The sequence below is a fragment of the Colobus angolensis genome, unplaced genomic scaffold (assembly GCF_000951035.1).
Source record: "Colobus angolensis palliatus isolate OR3802 unplaced genomic scaffold, Cang.pa_1.0 Scaffold100, whole genome shotgun sequence".
Taxonomy (NCBI): domain Eukaryota; kingdom Metazoa; phylum Chordata; class Mammalia; order Primates; family Cercopithecidae; genus Colobus; species Colobus angolensis.
In genome coordinates this window covers 2,569,502-2,588,012 of record NW_012110920.1, presented here as the reverse complement: position 1 = coordinate 2,588,012, position 18,511 = coordinate 2,569,502, and the positions used below count along the sequence as shown (strand labels likewise).

Here is an 18,511-nt window from a genome sequence, read left to right as displayed (position 1 = left end):
AGGTGTTCCCGTGGAGCATGACCTGGCTCTGAAGAAGACAGGAGGCAGAGTTGCCCCAGCACCTGGAGGCAGGAGACTCTTCACCACCAGCCTGTCTTATCAGTTTGCCTTCTCCCCTTTCCCTTAAAGTTTGGGGGATGTTTACAATTAAGTAAATAAATAAAGCTAATTTCCATTTATTTCAGATTCTGTTTTAACTACATCAAGCCTGAGTCTACACAAAATCTCAGGTTCAGGGGAAAGACAGAACCCTTTCTGCAGAACTAAATTACTTTTCCCTTTTACATGGAAAGCTTCCTCTTGAACCTCCTGTTGTTGTTTACCTTCATCCCTCCCAATAGCTCCTGGACTGTTTTGTGATCCCAGTCGTGATTTTGCTCTCCTGGTTCTTCCTGCTGATCCGGTACAAGGCTGTGCATTTCATCGGCATCGTCGTCTGCATCCTGGGAATGGGCTGCATGGTGGGAGCAGATGTGCTTGTGGGAAGGCATCAGGGAGCAGGTGAGTCTTCGGATGTTCACCATGTTCCTTACCTCTGCCGGTGAGGCCAAGACAAGAAATGGAATGTTCATAGTTGGGTGAAAACAAGGACCCCGTTTGTGGCCTGTTCATGTTTGTTGCCCCCACACCTGAAACGGGGCACATGGGAGGTGCTTAATGCATGTTTCTTGAGTGAATGAGGATGCAAAATACAGCTTTCATGCCCTTTCTGCATCCATTCAGAAACATGCAGACAGTGTGTAAAACTGAGAGTCATGACCTACCAAGAAGATGTTTTGGAGGTCAATCCATTCCTGAACCAGCTACCTGGCCCAAGCCCTGGTCCTTTGTAGAGTTGGTGGTAATGAGTTAATTCACTACTGAGTCACAGGGCCTTCCACACATTTCCCCAACCCCAAACCTTTCTCTGTCAAGCCAGACAAAGACTGAGCTTTGAAACTACTGGGTGAAGGTTGGTTTATAGGCCCACAAGTAAATAAAGTTTGAGGACTAGTTAGGAGTGCTCCATAATTTTAGTGGGGAGAGTTAAGTTCTGTCTCCTCACACAAAGTTTTTAATTTGTTTTACAAGGAGGGGTTATTGGTATCAATTAGAGTTTATAAACCCACAAGGTAAAGCTGCATGATTCACTCATCAAATTGCTGTGAATCTGCTGGGGGAGTCCTGAGCCAGGGTGGTTTCCAGAAGACCCTTTTTAAAGCATTGGAGTTCTTTAAAATGTACCAAAATTTTTGCTACAGAAGGGTTTTTGGAACAGAAAAAAAAAAAATGACTTTCTTTGTTAACATTAGAAATGGGATAGAAAGTACCCACTTTTCTATAGTTCTTGGAATTGCCCTTTCTTCTAGGAAATTGGATGATAAAGAGTCAAAAGTGGACCATTTCTCTTTATGAGACAAGGTCACATGAAGTCTCTGAAACGATGTGATGTATGTTGCACCATAGAACTTTATAACTGAAAAGGACCTTGTGCAGCTCCTTTATGATTGACATATGTGAACACCAAGATGCATCCAAACCAAGTGAGTTGCCCAAAGTCACAGAGCTGACAAAGCAGACACTGGAACACAAGGCCCCTGGCCTTCAGGGCAGGCCTCCTTCTCTGTCCCATGTTGCTGGGAGGTGAAGACACAACATAGAACAAAAGAGAGACAACCTCAGCGTCACATATCCATACCACCTACACAACACCATCGGTCCCCACTTCAGTAGAAATCTGGAAACCTCGGTGTTTCCCAGATTCTCTTCTATGAAACACTGGTTCCATAACATATCAATAGATGTCATATGAAAGGGCCAATATTATGCTATATGCGTGTAGTAATGTTGATATGAATAATCTTTTCAGACCAGATAATATTTTTGTCTTATACAATGTGGCCAGTTGTTCTAAAATCATATATGTGTATATATATTATATATATATATATATATATATATTTTTTTTTTTTTTTTCTTGAGACAGAGTCCTGCTCTGTCGCCCAGGCTGGAGTGCAGCGGCATAATTTCAGCTCACTGCAACCTCCACCTCCCAGGTTCAAGCGATTCCCCTGCCCCAGCCTCCCAAGTAGCTGGGATTACAGGCACCTGCCACCACGCCAAGCTAATTCTTGTATTTTTAGTAGAGACGGGGTTTCACCACATTGGCCAGGCTGGTCTTGAACTCTTGACGTCAAGTGCTTCACTGGCCTCGGCCTCCCAAAGTGCCAAGGTTACAGGCATAAGCCACTACAGCCAGCCTAAAGTCATAATTTAGTTACACTTTCTCAGTTTTCCACACACTGTGTAAACACAGGCTAAGCAGAAACAAGTACCCTTAGTTATAAAAACTCTACCTTCATGAACCCCAGCCATTCATCTTGGCCATCATCTTGCATTCGATAGTCAACTATAAAGATGAACATTTAAGCCTAGAATGTTAAGCTAATTTGAATTGATTTCACTAGATTGTATTCATTAATCCTGTAAAAAATGTTGTTTTGATTTTAAATGAAGTGCTAGAAAAGAAGCAAAACTACTTAAGAAAAATAAAGTAAGTCCATTTGAAAGTCTTTCCAAAGTGTCATTTTTAAAAAGCAATGTAGATGTGGCTAAAACATACTGGAGTGGAATTTGGTTTCTGCATGTGAATCTGTTTAAGGCCCCCAGCATCATTGCTTTTGTAATATACAAAGCATCAGTGTTAACAGAATTAATCTTTATCATTGTGGAGCACTTTCCATGCTATTGAAGTGGTGCCCAAGTACATAGAGTGATGTTTTAAGACCAGCCCAGATATAGGATCCAAGGACTCATTTTATAAAATTATGATTGGACATGCTCTGCCTCTATAAAAATATTAAAGTAGACAGCAATTTAAGCTATCACAGAGAACATATTTTTTTTAAAGAAAAAAAACCCACTGGTTTTGAGGTCAGTAGAATCCTAAAATTGTTATATATCATTATCAAAAAATATTCCTTTTTTTCACCTCTATGGCAGAGTTGGTTCAATTGCATTAATCAGCCAGGGTCACAAAACTTTTCTAAAATACTGCAGGTAATCACCGGAACGTAAGTCAGGCATCCAAGTCCATATAAAATGTCATCACCAGGCCAAGCACATCCAGAAATCCGAGCGACTCAAGAGGCCAAGGCAGGAGGGCCACTTGAGGCCAGGAGTTCGAGACCAGCCTGGGCAACATAGTGAGACCCCATCTCTACAGAAAAAGTTAGCCAGCATGGTGGTGTGCACCTATAGTCCTGCCACTTGGGAGGCTGAGGCGGGGGGATCGCTTGAGCCCAGGAGTTTAAGGTTATAGTGGGCTGTGATTGCACCACTGCATTCTAGCCTGGGCAACAGACCAAGACTCTATCTCAAAAAAATCAGAATAATAATAATACAGTTATCATCACTGTATCAACAGTTTTGCACAGGAAAAGAGACCGTCTAACTTCATCCTTTTTATAATGCTTAATCTGTGTTTCATCTTCATTTGGAATTTTGACAATTCTGTCTCCAAGCACGTTGATGTTGGCCCTTTCAAAGTTTCTTTGACTTCATTATAATTAAAGCAATTGCTTTAATTCTACTTTGTCAGCATGTTTCTTCATTAGCTATCCAGGAATTACTTGTTTTGATTTAAGTCTGACTGAAGGAAACTTCTTAGATGGCATTAAGTACTTCATGTACAAAATATGTTTCGGGGCACAGAATGATGTGCCAGGAATAGGGCTTTTGTTGAAACTTGACCAGCAAGTTTTCCCACTCTTGAGACAGAGGTAGAAAGAAAGCACCCTAGTCCCCAGCCCGGAAGACTCTGCCTTAGAGACTACAGAGTGGTATATGTGGTGGGAAGGATGCAAACAGCACTTATGTTCTCATTCTGTGTGTGTCACGTGTACAACTGATCACCCCCTATAGGACGCCCTTTGAGCTCACCTGAAGGAAATGTCTTCTCCAAGCTTACTGGTAAAAAATCAGTGGTCTTAATACGTGTATTATCTTTGTCACCTTGGCTCCATGTCAGCAGTATAGGCCTCCTCTGAAAGATCATCTCTGCATTTACTGATGGGTGGGGCAATTAACAGGCAATGGAAGTGGCTTCTGAGAATATTATAAATATTATAGATGTGTTGGAGTGTGTAAAAATGACTTAGTAAAGTCGAAAAGATTCAGCACCAGGAGTTCTCTACTTGCCTGGGAAAACTTAATGGATATAAAAGGCAAGGTTAGAAGGTAATAAGATTAAGATAAAACCTAATCAAAATAACTCCTTGTTATGAAATATCCTTCTTGCCCTTCAAAATACCCTCTTTCTAACACAATACATTTATTGCATCTTTTAGTTCATTTATCAAAGGTATTAGATGCCAACAATAATTTTTTGTTACACTTAATTTTATATTTATTTCAAGGAAAACAAAATATCTTCAAGGAGCCAGGTAATCAAACACAATCAAGTAAAAATGACACTTTTTATTGAGTGCCCACAGGTACCAGATACTTTAATATAGATTATTTCATTTAATCCTCCTAACTATGCAAAGAATTTTTATTGTCATTCTTGCAGCTGAAGAAATCAAGCCTCAGAGAAGATAAGCAATATGTTTAAGGGCACACCATCACCAAATTACGTGGCCCAGATGTGAAATTTAGCCATTATTCTTTCTGCTATAACACTTAGTCCTTCTTTTTCCATAACTGTGACTTCTGTAACAAATGTAAAGACGTTTTGTCATAGTCAATTAGTGTAAGTGACTGCCCTAGATTGGCCGGAATGGAGAAGTTCCCCAGATGTGGAACTTTTAGTGCTAAAATCAACAGAGTCCCAGGAAAACGAGATAATTGGTTCTCCCTATTTGAGAGGCAGATGTATTCAATGGAATGGATACATTTTCAGGAACTGCACTAACAGTCTTTCAACACTCTAGAATAGTATAACTCACCATTTATTTCTTGTCCTAGTGGTAAGTCATGATTTCAAATAGCCTTCCTTTTTCCTCCCACCACCACACATACGCAAACATGTCTCCAAACTTGATGTTTCTAGTACTTAAACAAAAATCTAATAAGAAAAGCCAGTTTTTTGCAAAGCAATTATGACTAGGTTGATTAGAATCAAGGAGCAATCCAAAATGAGAAATGCCCAATCCAAAGAGACAGGTGGTTCAGGAAATAAGGTATTCACTTTTTTAAACTACCATTTAGTGAAAACTTAGTAAGTGTCAGATACAATGCTAAGCATTTTACATGTCATATTTTATTTTATTCTCACAATAACCTAATTTTAAGATAAGGAAACTGAAGTTCAGAAAGACTCTGTAGTTTGCCCAGTGTTACACAGCTAGTAAGTGATAGAGATGTGATCAGACCCAACTCTACCAATAAATTGAAAGCTGTTCTCACTGAAAACATTTATCATAGGATGTATTAAGACCTGTTCAGTCAGCTCAATTCATGTAGCTTTTTATTGAGCATGTATAATGCTTCAGGGTCCATGCTAGAGACCACACAGAATATACAGCTGAGTGAGCCATAGTCCCTGCCCTTCAACCATGATTTGTAAGAGAACAGTTGGCTGTGGGGAGATGAGATACACAAGTTAACAAGTAACAGACAAGGAGTGGAATATGGTGGGTGCCATAGACAGATACCATTGCTGTGAAATTTAGAGGAGGGAGAGAACTATCGGTTTGGGCAGACATTTCATAATTTTAAATGTGTCCATTTACCCAAAATTTATAAATCATTATCACCTATTGTGGTTTTATACACACATAAATGACAGATGTTCTAGCATAACTTTGCCCATGAACATTGTGCAAAAATGGCTATCACCATGTCAGGTATCTACTGCATTAACAGTACATAAACTATATTAATATTTTATATAGTATTAATGTAATATGTTATAATTTCCAGTTAACTAGATACAAATTTTAGACACAAAATATTAGTCTTAGTACCTATACTTTTTATTATATGAAACACTTCATTATATAATATAATTGGATAAAATTATGTTCTGGTTAATTTAATTATGTTTAATTAAATTTTAATGTATGTTACATGTATATGTACTACTTTCAAATGACTTAAAAACTGACAAATATAATTATCAGCAAATTATAATAAATAATATTTAATCTTTTTGTTAGTGATAACTTAGAAAATACTTGTGAACTTGTGGTTACACAAAATTGTGATGATCAATAATTATTATTGAATTGGTGAAAACTCAAAGTACCGATGAGTGTATTTCTCACAGTCAAAGGCTAGTTAACAGAAGAGGCCATAACCGTGTGGCGTTTGAAAAATATTGGTGAGACTATTCACTGAAATAGTGTGTCCTCTTTTTAGGACTTTTAAAAGGTAGATTGATGCTTCCCTAATTTCTATTAAAATATTTCATTATGATTTAGCTTTCTTCAATTCATTCTATAAAATTAATTTTATTAACCAAGAATTATATTATGCAGCACTTCCACACTTCACTAGTACAACAGTAATTGATATTCATAATAATGACCCCATGTCATCACAAGGCTCTAAAATGTCTTCTGAGTGAAAAGAGACTGGATCATGTTCATTATAACTTTACAATTTTAGTTATAGATACCTTCTATTTTATGGGTCATTCTTCAGATGAACTACTTAAAATTAAAAGTTTGTCATTATTTTATAGTTGCCACATAAAAAAGATTAATCAGGTTGCCAAAGATTTCACATTCTGTCACAGCAACCTTAATTTTCCTAAAAGATCTGCCCAGGGACCTCTCACCAAGTCTGGTTTCTCATTAGGGCCTCCTCAAGTTCTCGACTCATCTCCTAGGCAGTGATGCCTAACTCCCCATGAACCCAAAGAGAACTTCCAGCTCTCACAAAATGCCATTATCAGCTCCATTCCCTTGAAGATGACTCCAGCACAATGCTACCTTCGGGGTCTCTTCCCCTGTCTCTCCAATCCTTGACAGGAAAAGGAAGTTCCCTTAGAAAACGTGGCACCATTTAGAGATAGAATCTTCCAAGGCGACCACATGCCAAAGTCTTTCCACAAGCCCTGCCCAGATTATCTGATGTGAAGCCACTACCTAAAGAACACTCAGTGCTCCCCACTGAACAGTGAGAACCCAGGCTCATCGGGAAATCCAGGGCTAAGCTATCGTTGAGTCCTTTCCTTAGAATCACGCTGGAGTAAGCACCCTTTCCATCTTCAGCTTCCACTGCCCCAGAGCTGCAGGTGAGCTGAACTCCTGCACTGCTGACTTATGCAGGACAGAGCCAGAGACCCCTTGGGTTCAGAGCCCACCAGTGAGGCCATTCTAGCTGCTTGTTTCTACTCTCCTCCTTCCCTGGCTCCATACTTCCTGGAGTGGGAAGTTTGCCCAACTCTAGGAAATACCTGGGCAAAGCATTTATTTTGTTTTAAATCAACCAAAATTGAGTTTATTTTTATTTATTTATTTCTTTGAGACAGAATTTCACTCTTTCTCCCAGGCTGGAGTGAAGTGGCACAATCTCGGCTCACTGCAACCTCCACCTCCCGGATTCTAAGGGATTCTCCTGCCTCAGCCTCCCAAGTAGCTGGGATTACAGGCACCCACCACCACATCTGGCTAATTTTTGTAGTTTTAGTAGAGACAAGGTTTTGCCATGTTGGCCAGACTGGTCTCAAACTCCTGACCTCAGGTGATCCACCTGCCTCGGCCTCCCAAAGTGCTAGGATTACAGGCGTGTGCCACCATGCCCAGCCCAAAATTGAGTTTAAAACAAAAAGAATTTTTGATGAAAAAATGTTAATGTGATAGTGAATTATATATATTTACACTCTTATGTTACTTACCTCAGGGGAGTTGAAAATTTCAACCCATAAATCCTTTCACTCTCATTTTCTAAGTTACACATTTTGCCCATGGTCAAAATGGAGTCTTGACGGCTTCTGTTATAGCTTCCCTCCCTGAATAGCAGAGGGTGGAAATTTATACTGCTTCTGTTTGTTCTACACCATGTTCACTAAACTGCTGGAAAATGTCCTGAAACCAGCATAACTTGTGTATGTATTAGCATATATTCATAGACATTAGCTGGGTGTGGTGGTCGGTGCCTGTAATCTTAGCTACTCGTGAGGCTGAGGCAGGAGAATCCCTTAGAACCTGGGAGGTAGAGGTTGCACTGAGCCGAGATTGTGCCACTTCATATTTGTATAAATCTGCTAAGTGAAAATCTGATACATGGACAGAAGGTAGTGGGCTTTGTAGAGAGGGTGTGTTCTGGGAGAGACTGATCTCTTTCTTAGTTAGAGAAGACTTCTAATTGTGTCAACATAGGCAACCTTTTCATATCAGAACATGTCTAGAGCACAGATAAACAAACTTCTACAAAAATGTCAAAATAGAATAGGCAAGGGAAGCTCAATTTGCTGATGCCGGATTCTTGTTAAGAAAGTTTTAATGATGCTCCCTCTGTTTGTTTGTTTGGTTGGTTCCTAGGGGAAAATAAGCTGGTAGGGGACCTTCTGGTCTTAGGAGGAGCCACACTCTATGGTATCTCTAACGTCTGGGAAGAGTACATCATCCGAACCCTGAGCCGAGTGGAATTCCTGGGAATGATTGGTCTCTTTGGAGCATTTTTCAGTGGAATTCAATTGTGAGTATAAATAACAAGAAATATAGATAGTAGAGGGGGTGTCAAGACTTATTCTTAAAATTTTTGTTCTTGGGATGTAAAAATCAATGCTGGAATCCAGGCACCAGCTTCCTGTACAAAGGACTGATGAAATCTGCCAACTCAATATCTTTATTAGTAAATTTCCTCCAAATTAAACAAGTTCAATATAAATTTTTATAAAACATCTAATGTTTTATAAAACATTGAAGATAATTTGCTAGAAAGCATTAGAAGCATTAGGATTGATTCTCTGAAACCAATGAGTGGGTTATTACTTAGAGAAGCAGAAAAACTAAGCATAAATGCCCCCAATTCAATGCATTTGCAGAAAGGAACATTCTGTCTACTAGTGACAACCACCAATAGAAAACCTATAGTTTAAAATTATCCTTTTAAAAATGTGTGATTTTACTGCCCATGGATTTGCAAGGGTGGACCATATTTCAAATTTATCTCTTAGAATTTAGCATTTCTGTTTTCCTTAAAAAGGTGAAGATATAATACAGACATTCACTAAGCACCACAAAGTCAAAAGCACCAGTTTTGCAATAATTCTACAACTGAAACGTGTAAGTCATCACTGACTATTGCCTCAGAATTTTTTATAAGAATAAGTTTCAATCAAAGCAATTTTCCACTGGTAAAGACCAATATTATAGCTTCATGAAAGATATAAAGAATGATAGTATACCCTCCAGTCAAATTTTACTGAATCCCTTTCTACAAACAGGTAATTCTGATTTTACCAATCTCTTTCTACAAAGCAAGCACTTTCTAATTGCATGGGTTCAGTGTCTGAAATTATTTATGGAAGATATTTTGGCATCACCTTAAACAGGTTTTACAAATAGACTGTTTCAACAATCCTCCAAATTTTGTTGTCTTGAGATACTGGTGAAAAACTTCACAGCAAACAAGGTACAGTCTGAGAAGGATTTATTTGGGGTTCATTTTTGAAAGTGATGGCATTTTAAAGCCCCTAAATTTGGTGTGTCAGCTTTGTGAGAGAAAAAGGAATTACCTAGTTCAACTATTCATAGCCAACATTTTGTAGATAGATGACTTCTTTTATGGGTTATTATTCTTGAGTCCAAAAAATATGTTCAGAGATCTAGTGCTCATTTGCTTCAGTTATAGTCTATTAGAGTTGACTGTTTCTTTGGGGGACACTGCCGCCAAAATAATGGACGTGGCATTAGGGTGTCCTTGGCAAGTGGGATATATTGAGGGCTCACTGGAATCAAAGTAATGCTGGTGGAGTGATGCCAATGCCACCTCCCCATTCTCTTTTAGATCAGTGGTTCTCAAAATATGGTCCTCTGACCAGCAGCACTGGTATCACATGAGAATTTGCCAGAAATGCACATCCATGGATCTCACGGGATCTCTGAATCAATTGCTAGGGTTGGGACCAGGAAACTGTATTTTAACACACTCTCCAGATGGCTGTCATGTACATTTAACTTTGAGAACCATTGCCCTAGAAAACACTCAATCAGAAATTGATTAAACCTGCAAGCACAGACATTTTCTGAACCTCACGGTTTGCTTTTCAGAAAGCATCTATCCAGCAGAAACAAAGGCTGCAGGCAGACTGTTTGGATGAGAAGGGCAGGAAGGGTTGAGCTCCCCAGGGCCCTGTGGCACACCCTCACACACCGACCAGGTTCTTCAGGGAAAAACCGCAGGCTGCCTAATTAGACTTGCTTCTACGTGACCCAAAATTCTTTCTGAAATTCATCGGGTTGCTTCATTATTTGTATAAATCTGATAAGTGAAAAAAAAAAAAAAAAAGAAAGAAAGAACGAAAGTAGAGTGCGTTCTAATCTTGCTCATCGGGTTTATTTTCTTCGAATTTGCAGAGCTATAATGGAGCATAAGGAGCTGTTAAAGGTGCCATGGGATTGGCAAATAGGTAAGGAGTTGGCTCACCTAAGATGCTCTTTTTATAACCTGAGAAATGTGTTTGAAGAATGATGTGGGTCGGGCGGAGCACAAACAAGGAAAGGATTTAGAATGGTAGGGGACAAGGGAAAATGAAATCCCTTCATTGTTTCAGGAAATCCTGCACATTCTGAGAGACTAACTTGTATGATTCATAGTGTTTCCTAATTGAGCTTCTGCCCATTATCATCGCCAAGATGCCATTAGGGGAGACACAGAAGTGTGTTATTAGGTTAAAGACCAACAGAAAAGAAAAAAAAAAAAAAAAACTGGCCCGAGGCAGTGGTAGCACATAAATGACAGCAATTTGCCTTAGCCAAGAAACACTAAACTCACGTGACCATTAAAAAGTGCTACTTCAGGAAAGGGAAAAAAACTGAACTTAACAAAAAACCATGAAAGGAAACAATGTAATGGGCATTCTGAGCCCATAAAAACCTTTCAGAAGGGAGCAGTTTGCACAAAAGAAATGGTTAATTGATCTCCAAATGGACTTAGAAAATACCAGACATGCTTTGAGCTAGTTAAGTCATCCAGGACTTCTCAGGTTCCACCTGTTTCTAAAACCACTTTCCTCAAAGAAATTTAGGACAAGGATTTAAGATACTAGGAGATGCTCTAATGATCAATCTCAGCAAGCCCTAAAAAAGGGACTGACATTTAATACCCTCAGAACGTGTCTCCACAGTGAGCACAGAATGTAACGTGGCTTGTGGAATTGCGTGGAAAATGTGTGCAGAGTGAATGCAAGTGGCAGGGAGGGGGCTACAGACTCTTCCCCACACTGAAGCTGGCTGCTTGAGCCATCTCTCCCTTCTATGACTTTTGATACAACTTTAGCCAAATTCTGTGTCCATAAGGAAACACAATAAAAACATAAACTCCCGTGTGTCACTTTACCTACCTGTCCCCATCCCCTAAGCACATGAGGCCACCCTTACTGCAGACATCATTCCCTCTGAAGGCACACTGAACCACAGAATTGTGCCTGAGTCTCCCTAAGCGTTCTCTCTAGTGACTTCGAGGGCTGAGCAGCCCTGTGTCTCAGAGTCCTGCCGTTTAATTTCTCTCCAGTTGTGCTACCGAATGATATAATTAAAGGAAAATCAACAGGGCAAGGGGAGAGAGAAGAGGAGGGCAACAGGGAAAGGAAAGTAGATGCAGGTTACAGAGATTGTCTTTGTGACCCACAACACCAGAAAACAAAATGTTACCTGTGCTTGGTGGCACTTCACATGCAGCGGTCCGTGAGTATGAATTAATTTTATATTGATGATAATAGTAATGATCAAAAAGAATTTGTCCTCAAACTATGTGGATGCCATGTGCGTATCCACTGAGGTTCTGTTGTAATTCAGTGTTAGCTAAATGAGTCATCAAAAGATGGTTTTATTCTGAGCTCTCATATTGCCATTAAAACGTCAGTCCCCTATAGTTGAAGATGATGAAGGACAGTGTAAAAGGAACACATTACAGAGCCATCCATTTAATTTCTGATTGGAAATGAGGCCAAAATGGCCTCCATAGCACAGTAGGGTGACCGTAGTTAACAATAATTTATTGTGTATTTCAAAATAGCTAGAAGAGATTTAGAATGTTCCCAACACACACAAAAAAATTAATCAATGGTTGAAGTGATGGATATCCCAATTGCCCTGACTTGATCATTACACAATGGATGCATGTATCAAAATATCACATGTACCTCAGAAACATGTACAATTATTATGTATCAACAAAAAATAGCCTCGAAGGGAAATCAAATACTCGTCTTCCTCTTTCTGAAGCATTTGTAGGGTTGCGTTTGGGATGCGTTTACACCACGGCCTCCTTGGTCCTCATTATCTCACCCTGACCTACTGCAAGGTTCTGTTGTTAGCTCAATTCTAGACACATGGCATGCAGGGGATACATGTTTACTAAGTGAGCAAATGAATGAATGACAAGCAGCAAAGATGGTCCTATTCTTTCCTCTCTCATCTCACAAAATACAGACAAAAGGGAAGCACTGGAGACAATGGCAGGAGACCTTAAGCTTGACATTGCACTTTCTTTCTGTGGAACTGGGAGATGGCATAGCGACCACTGCAGTTCATGGGCCAGAGAGGCAGGGAGACATCAAGGAAAGGTCAGCAGCCTTTCAAACCCACCCCACACTCCTTGAGAAGTCACCTGAGAGGCCAAGCTCTGATGACTATGTCCTGGTGGAAAGCTCACATTCTTCTGTTTAGGAGACCAGAATCCAAGAGATCTTCATTTCTCAGCATCTGTCAATGAATTTCTCTGCCTCCCCACTCTCCACATTAGTAATCTAACCTCGTATAATCTCTTGGATAACTCATGTGGTCGCCATTTTATCAAAGTGGAAAGATGGTTGTTGTTTTTGTTTCCTTGGGATAATAAATATGTTTTCTATTTTTTTCTTTGGGATACATGTTTTCTATTTTCTTAGCTTGAAGGCACTTTTAAAAACAGATTTTGTTATTTTCCTACAACACTGGTCAATTGCAAAATACAGAGCAATTAAAAGCAAGACTGGTTGTGATGATCTAATCAGTAAACTTAAGTCAAACGTATGACCTCATACGCTAAAATACCCTCCTGGGGAGCGGGAATGTTAGAGTCACATTCATAAGTCTAATAAACACCTGAAACATTCCCTTTATCCCATGGGTCATACTGTCATACTGTGGGTCATACTGTGCTAAAGGATGTGTGAACAAGTGTAATCGATGTGAAAGTCAAATGTCAGAGAAAAGAAAAAGTGTGTTGCAGGTCAGTGAGCACAGGCTTGTGGTATGCAGGAACCTTCTTCACTTTTGATGTTGTAGTTGATGCTTGTCTTGGTTTTGGTTTTAGTATTTTTCCTGGAGGCCAAAACAAAAGATTTGGCCTCTCCCTGAATATGGAATTATGGGATTACAGAGCAGGAAAAGACCTAGAGGGTAATTAAGAATACACCTTTCCTGGCCAGGTGCAGTGGCTCACACCTGTAATCCCAGCACTTTGAGAGGCTGAGGCGGGTGGATCACTTAAAGCCAGGGGTTCAAGACCAGCCTGGCCAACATGGTGAAACCCTGTCTCTGCCAAAAATACAAAAATTAGCTGGGTGTGGTGGTGCATGCCTATAGTCCCAGCTACTCAGGAGGCTGAGGATCGCTTGAACCCAGGAGGCGGAGGTTACAGTGAGTCGGGATCGCACAACTGCACTCCAGTCTGAACAACAGAGCAAGACTCTGTCTCAAAAAAAAAAAAAAAGTATACCTTTCTTTTTACCCATGTTGAACCTGAGGCCTGGGGAGTTGAGGTGATGCTCGTCAGAGCATTATGTATCTGAGCAAAGCTAGCCCTGTGCCCTTTTTATACACTTAACATAATGCATATGTTCTGTGAAATCATCTGACCTAGCCATTGTTTTTAAGAATTACAAATAATATTTTAAAACTCTGGTATATTCAAAAGAAAGAGAAAGAACACCACTGGAATCCCAAAGAAAAAGATGAGATCAAATATATGTAGCCTATACAGACACATACTATATATATATAGTAACTCTCTCTATAGATAGATAGATAGATAGATATTAACTGAGGTATTGATTAGAGTCAAATAGGATGTTCCTTCAAAACCTTATTTCTCTTTATAATAATTAAACAATATAGTTGAATGTTATGTATTCAGAATTTAAAGTCAGGCTGCCTGTGTGACCTAAGGGCAAGTTACTTAACCTCTATAAGCTGGTCTTTTGCCTGTTTACTCACAGATCCATCTTCTACCCTTTCCTCTGCTCTGCTTATACAAATCCACATCACAGCCTCCCTTGTCCACTGGATTCCAGTCAGTTTTGGCCAATGGGAAGCAGTCGAGGGAGATTGGAGGTGGGAGAAAGAAAGAAACCGGTGTTTCTTTCTATGTCCCTCTGTTTGGGGTCAGATCTCCTCTAGATGTGGCTGAGTCTCCTTTGTGATTCTACCCTGCTGGGCTTCCCTAACTTCTGACCCCGCGTAACGTGGCCTTCCTCTTGTATTTCCCTAGCTCTTGGGTTGTGAGTAACTCCCTGCTATTGCTAATCTTCAGGTTGTCTCACCATCCCTGTTTCCCCAGCACCCATTTGAACACCTTTGTAACTTGTACTCCATATAACATATCCTCTGTTTAACCCAGTATGGACTGTGTTTCTTGAATCTATAAGCCTATTTCCTAACCTATATAAAGAGGATAGCAATAGTTATCAGCATTATACTGTTGTGGAGATTAATTACTATACATAAAGTACGTGACACATAGTAAGTGCACAATCCACATTAGCTGATAATAGTATTTCCCATCTCTGTAGCTTAAATTACTTTAGTGCATAAGCACAAGAGTGACCAAATTCTATCCTTAGTGACAGAGAGAACATTCCAAGAGGAAATGTTTATACACATACTCTGTTATAAATGTACTGACTGCAGCCATTTTGTTGTTGTCAGTCAAAAAGCAATTCAGTTCATTCGTATGATCATGCTGATCAATTGAAAACCCTACCTGGACAGAAAGGTGGACTTTCAGAGGCATTGTTAATGTCCATTAACTATTTAATGTCCATCTAAGAACAGTCAAGAAAGGGCAACGATGCTGGATTCCAACTCTCAATTTAATCATGTGTTAACTAGGCTGGCTATGCTTTGCTTAGGAAACAGTATATTCACACACAAAAACATTGGTTGACCTAGTTGTCAATTGTGATAGTGTATATATTCCACTCCTATCCCCCTACCTCTAATTTCTGCAGTATTTAAAAATAGGTTGAGAATATTTTAGCTGGAAGCATCCTAAGGTAGGATGGTTAGCAAAGTTCCATGTATTTATTTTCCTACTCTCCTTTGCCCACCAACTGGGCTTGTAAAATCTCACCACTTCTCTGAGTCCTCCAATTATATATCCAGCTCCCTACTGGACAGATCCTTTTGGATAATGCATAAGCGTCTAAAACAACACACTCAAAATGGAGCATTTTGTTTCTCCTGAAAACCTGGTCCTCTTTTAGCTCCCTCCATCTCGGTATATGGCGTCACAATTCACCCAGTTTCTAAATTAGCCAGAACCCCTGGGCATACTTCATGCTATCCTTTCCCTCACTGCCTACATCAGGCTGTCACCGGGGCCTGCTGAATCTTCAGAAACCCAGACACTTCCCTTCTCTACTGCCGTTTCAAGTAAAACCAAGCAAGCTACCAGCCTCTCTTGCCGGGACTATGACACCGCCATTCTGACTAGTCTTTGTAACTGGTCCCATGCTTTTCTCCTTCCAATCCCTTCTCCACAGAGTAGCCAAAATCATCTTTTGAAAATGTAGATCAGATTCTTTTAGTCACCTGCTGCAAACTCCTCAATGGCTTCCTCGTACAACTAGAATAAGATACACATTCCTTTCCAAGACCTGCAAAGCCCTGCATAATCCATTCCCTTCCCAGTTTTCCAGCTTCCTCTGCCTGTTCTCTTCATTCTGCTTAGGCATTCTGGCCTCGGTCAGCATCTGGAACACTTGAGGCCCTGTCCCTTTCAGGAACTTTTCATGTGCAGGTTTCCTTGGCTCCCCTCATGGCAGTCTCCTTTTGGTCCTTCAGCACTCGAGGTAAATGCCACCTCCACAAAGTAGCCTTACCCCACCACCCTGTCTAAAGCAAGCTCCTGCCATTCTCTTTAAGAAACCCTTGTCTTTCTGCATAGCATTAATAGCAACTCTAAGCTTCCTGTCTATCCTGCTTTTCATTGTTCCTAGCCCATAGCAGAGTGCTCAGGGCATAGTTAGTACTCAGAGAATAATAGTTGAATAAATGAGTGAATATACCAACAGAGCCCACAAGTCAAAGTCCACACAAAATGATGGAAGGGTATTATTCTGGAACTTTCCAACCCAGTCATGGTATTTAAATTAGTGACACCTTCAAAAAACAAAACAAAACAGAACAAAAAAATAGAAACAAGGCTCTGTTGCCTAGACTGTGTTCTGATCAAGTTTTATTATTTTTAGTGGATTAATCTAAGGATGGATCTTGTCACAGATTTCTTTAAGGAGTACCAAATTAATTTTTATGTCTTTTCATGTATTAGTCATAAGTTATGTAACATTTATTGCATTTTTAGTAGCTTGGTTAAAAGGAAAATGAACTACAAGTAGCATGAAAACACATACAGGAAAACTATCTGTTTTTAGGGAATTCAAACTTCTGATGGAGAATTAAAAACCAAACTAATATTACTGTGATAGAATCTATGCATAGGACTTTTACCTTTCCTAAATAGGAAAGTGGCTGGTCCCCCTTCGTCCGAGGGCACTTCCACCACGCTAGAGGGGGCTGTTGTACTGAGTTTACTTACTTATGTTCAGAATAATTTTCTTGTAGATCTGATGTGGCTTTTCATATGCAATGATGATTTTGTGCCCTTAAGCACTTTTCATATGGGCAAACCCAATTTATCTTTGGATGAATCCCTGGTCTTCATAGGCAGAAAGACCAGATATTCAGTACCTACCAAACTCCCCAAAATCCATAAGTCAGAGGAAGCAAATCTGCCCACAGCCCACACCAGACACATTTAATCAAGGATTCCTTTGGAAAGGTTATTTTTATTATGTTGTAATGCCCAGGCAGACACTGAATTGTAGCACTTATGCTTATCCTATGCCTTATTCTTTCAAGGTGGAGAAAAGAGTATTATTATTTTTTTTACATTTCCATTGTATCAACATTTAGGGAAAGTACAGATTTAGCTGTAAACTCCTGCTTGGGACCCTGCAAAATAGAATACCCATGTCTAGGCTTTATTACAGAGAAAGAGAGAAATTTTGAGGATGAGAGATTGGCCACATAGTATTTTAAGGTCATGAAAGCCCACATGTGAGAGTTCAGAGTAGGTCAGGATATGTGATGGAAGGGCAGGACTCTGTGTGTTGTGGGCAGGGCAGAACAGAATTCACGAATCTGGAAGAGACTGACAGATCATCCTGTGTTCCCAGCAATGAATTCATCCACCCAAGGCCACACAGTCAAGATTCCAATTCAGTATTCTAAGTCCGGGTCTCTTTGACAGGCAAGCTCTTCAACTTTAAAGACTACGTAATTATTCATCATTGTGGGCAATACATGATAGCAAGCGGTTTTGTTGCTATTACTCAAATTAAAAACTAAGAGTTAAAAAAATGTTTAAAAATAGATGAATAGCAAAAGCTGATTACAGCACAATTGGGAGAAATCAAAAACCTTGATTCTGTGTTCTGACTGTCACCACTAAGAGGCACTCCTTCCCAGAAGAAGCAAAATGTCAGCAATGCAATAAGAAGCAGAAAGTTCATTTTCACGCTTAAATTTTTATTTTTTGATCCTATTTTATTTTTGTACTGTGTTATCCAATAATAAGCACCAGTGAATAGGGGGAAAGAGAAACTGCCTTGTGTGAGTGACAGGTGGTGTGCACTCTTCCCCTTCTTTCCTGCTGTGGATGCTGAAGATGCCCTGGAGGAGGCTCTGACGCTGCCTTCTCTTTACTCTTCCCCCAGGACTGCTCTACGTTGGCTTTAGTGCCTGCATGTTTGGTCTCTACAGCTTTATGCCAGTCGTCATAAAGAAAACCAGTGCCACTTCAGTCAACCTCTCTCTGCTCACAGCAGACTTGTACAGCCTGTTCTGTGGATTGTTTCTCTTCCACTACAAGGTAAGTTGAGTGAGTGCTCCTTTGTGAAGATGATACTTTGTAGGAAACAATGAACATGGGTAGGAATGCCTGAATGTCAAATGCCCTGATTTTGTGTAGGGAATAGGAATGCAACTGGCTGTGCTAACCTCCATGATTTGGGTATTCACATTTCAATTATAAGACAGAGACATTTTGTCCTATGAGATCAGTAACTATGGACAATTGATAGTAAGAGATA

The 18,511-nt window shown here is 39.9% G+C and overlaps 1 protein-coding gene across 1 annotated transcript in view; it reads left to right on the top strand.

The window, feature by feature from the left end:
* The window catches only part of SLC35F1 (solute carrier family 35, member F1), a 413,530-nt gene that overhangs the window by 367,456 nt on the left and 27,563 nt on the right, over positions 1–18,511 (top strand). Inside the window, exons 4-7 of the mRNA XM_011937350.1 lie at positions 342–501; positions 8,472–8,628; positions 10,512–10,564; positions 18,137–18,291. Coding sequence (XP_011792740.1) covers positions 342–501; positions 8,472–8,628; positions 10,512–10,564; positions 18,137–18,291 — 525 coding nt within the window. The remainder of the gene's footprint in view (positions 1–341; positions 502–8,471; positions 8,629–10,511; positions 10,565–18,136; positions 18,292–18,511) is intronic.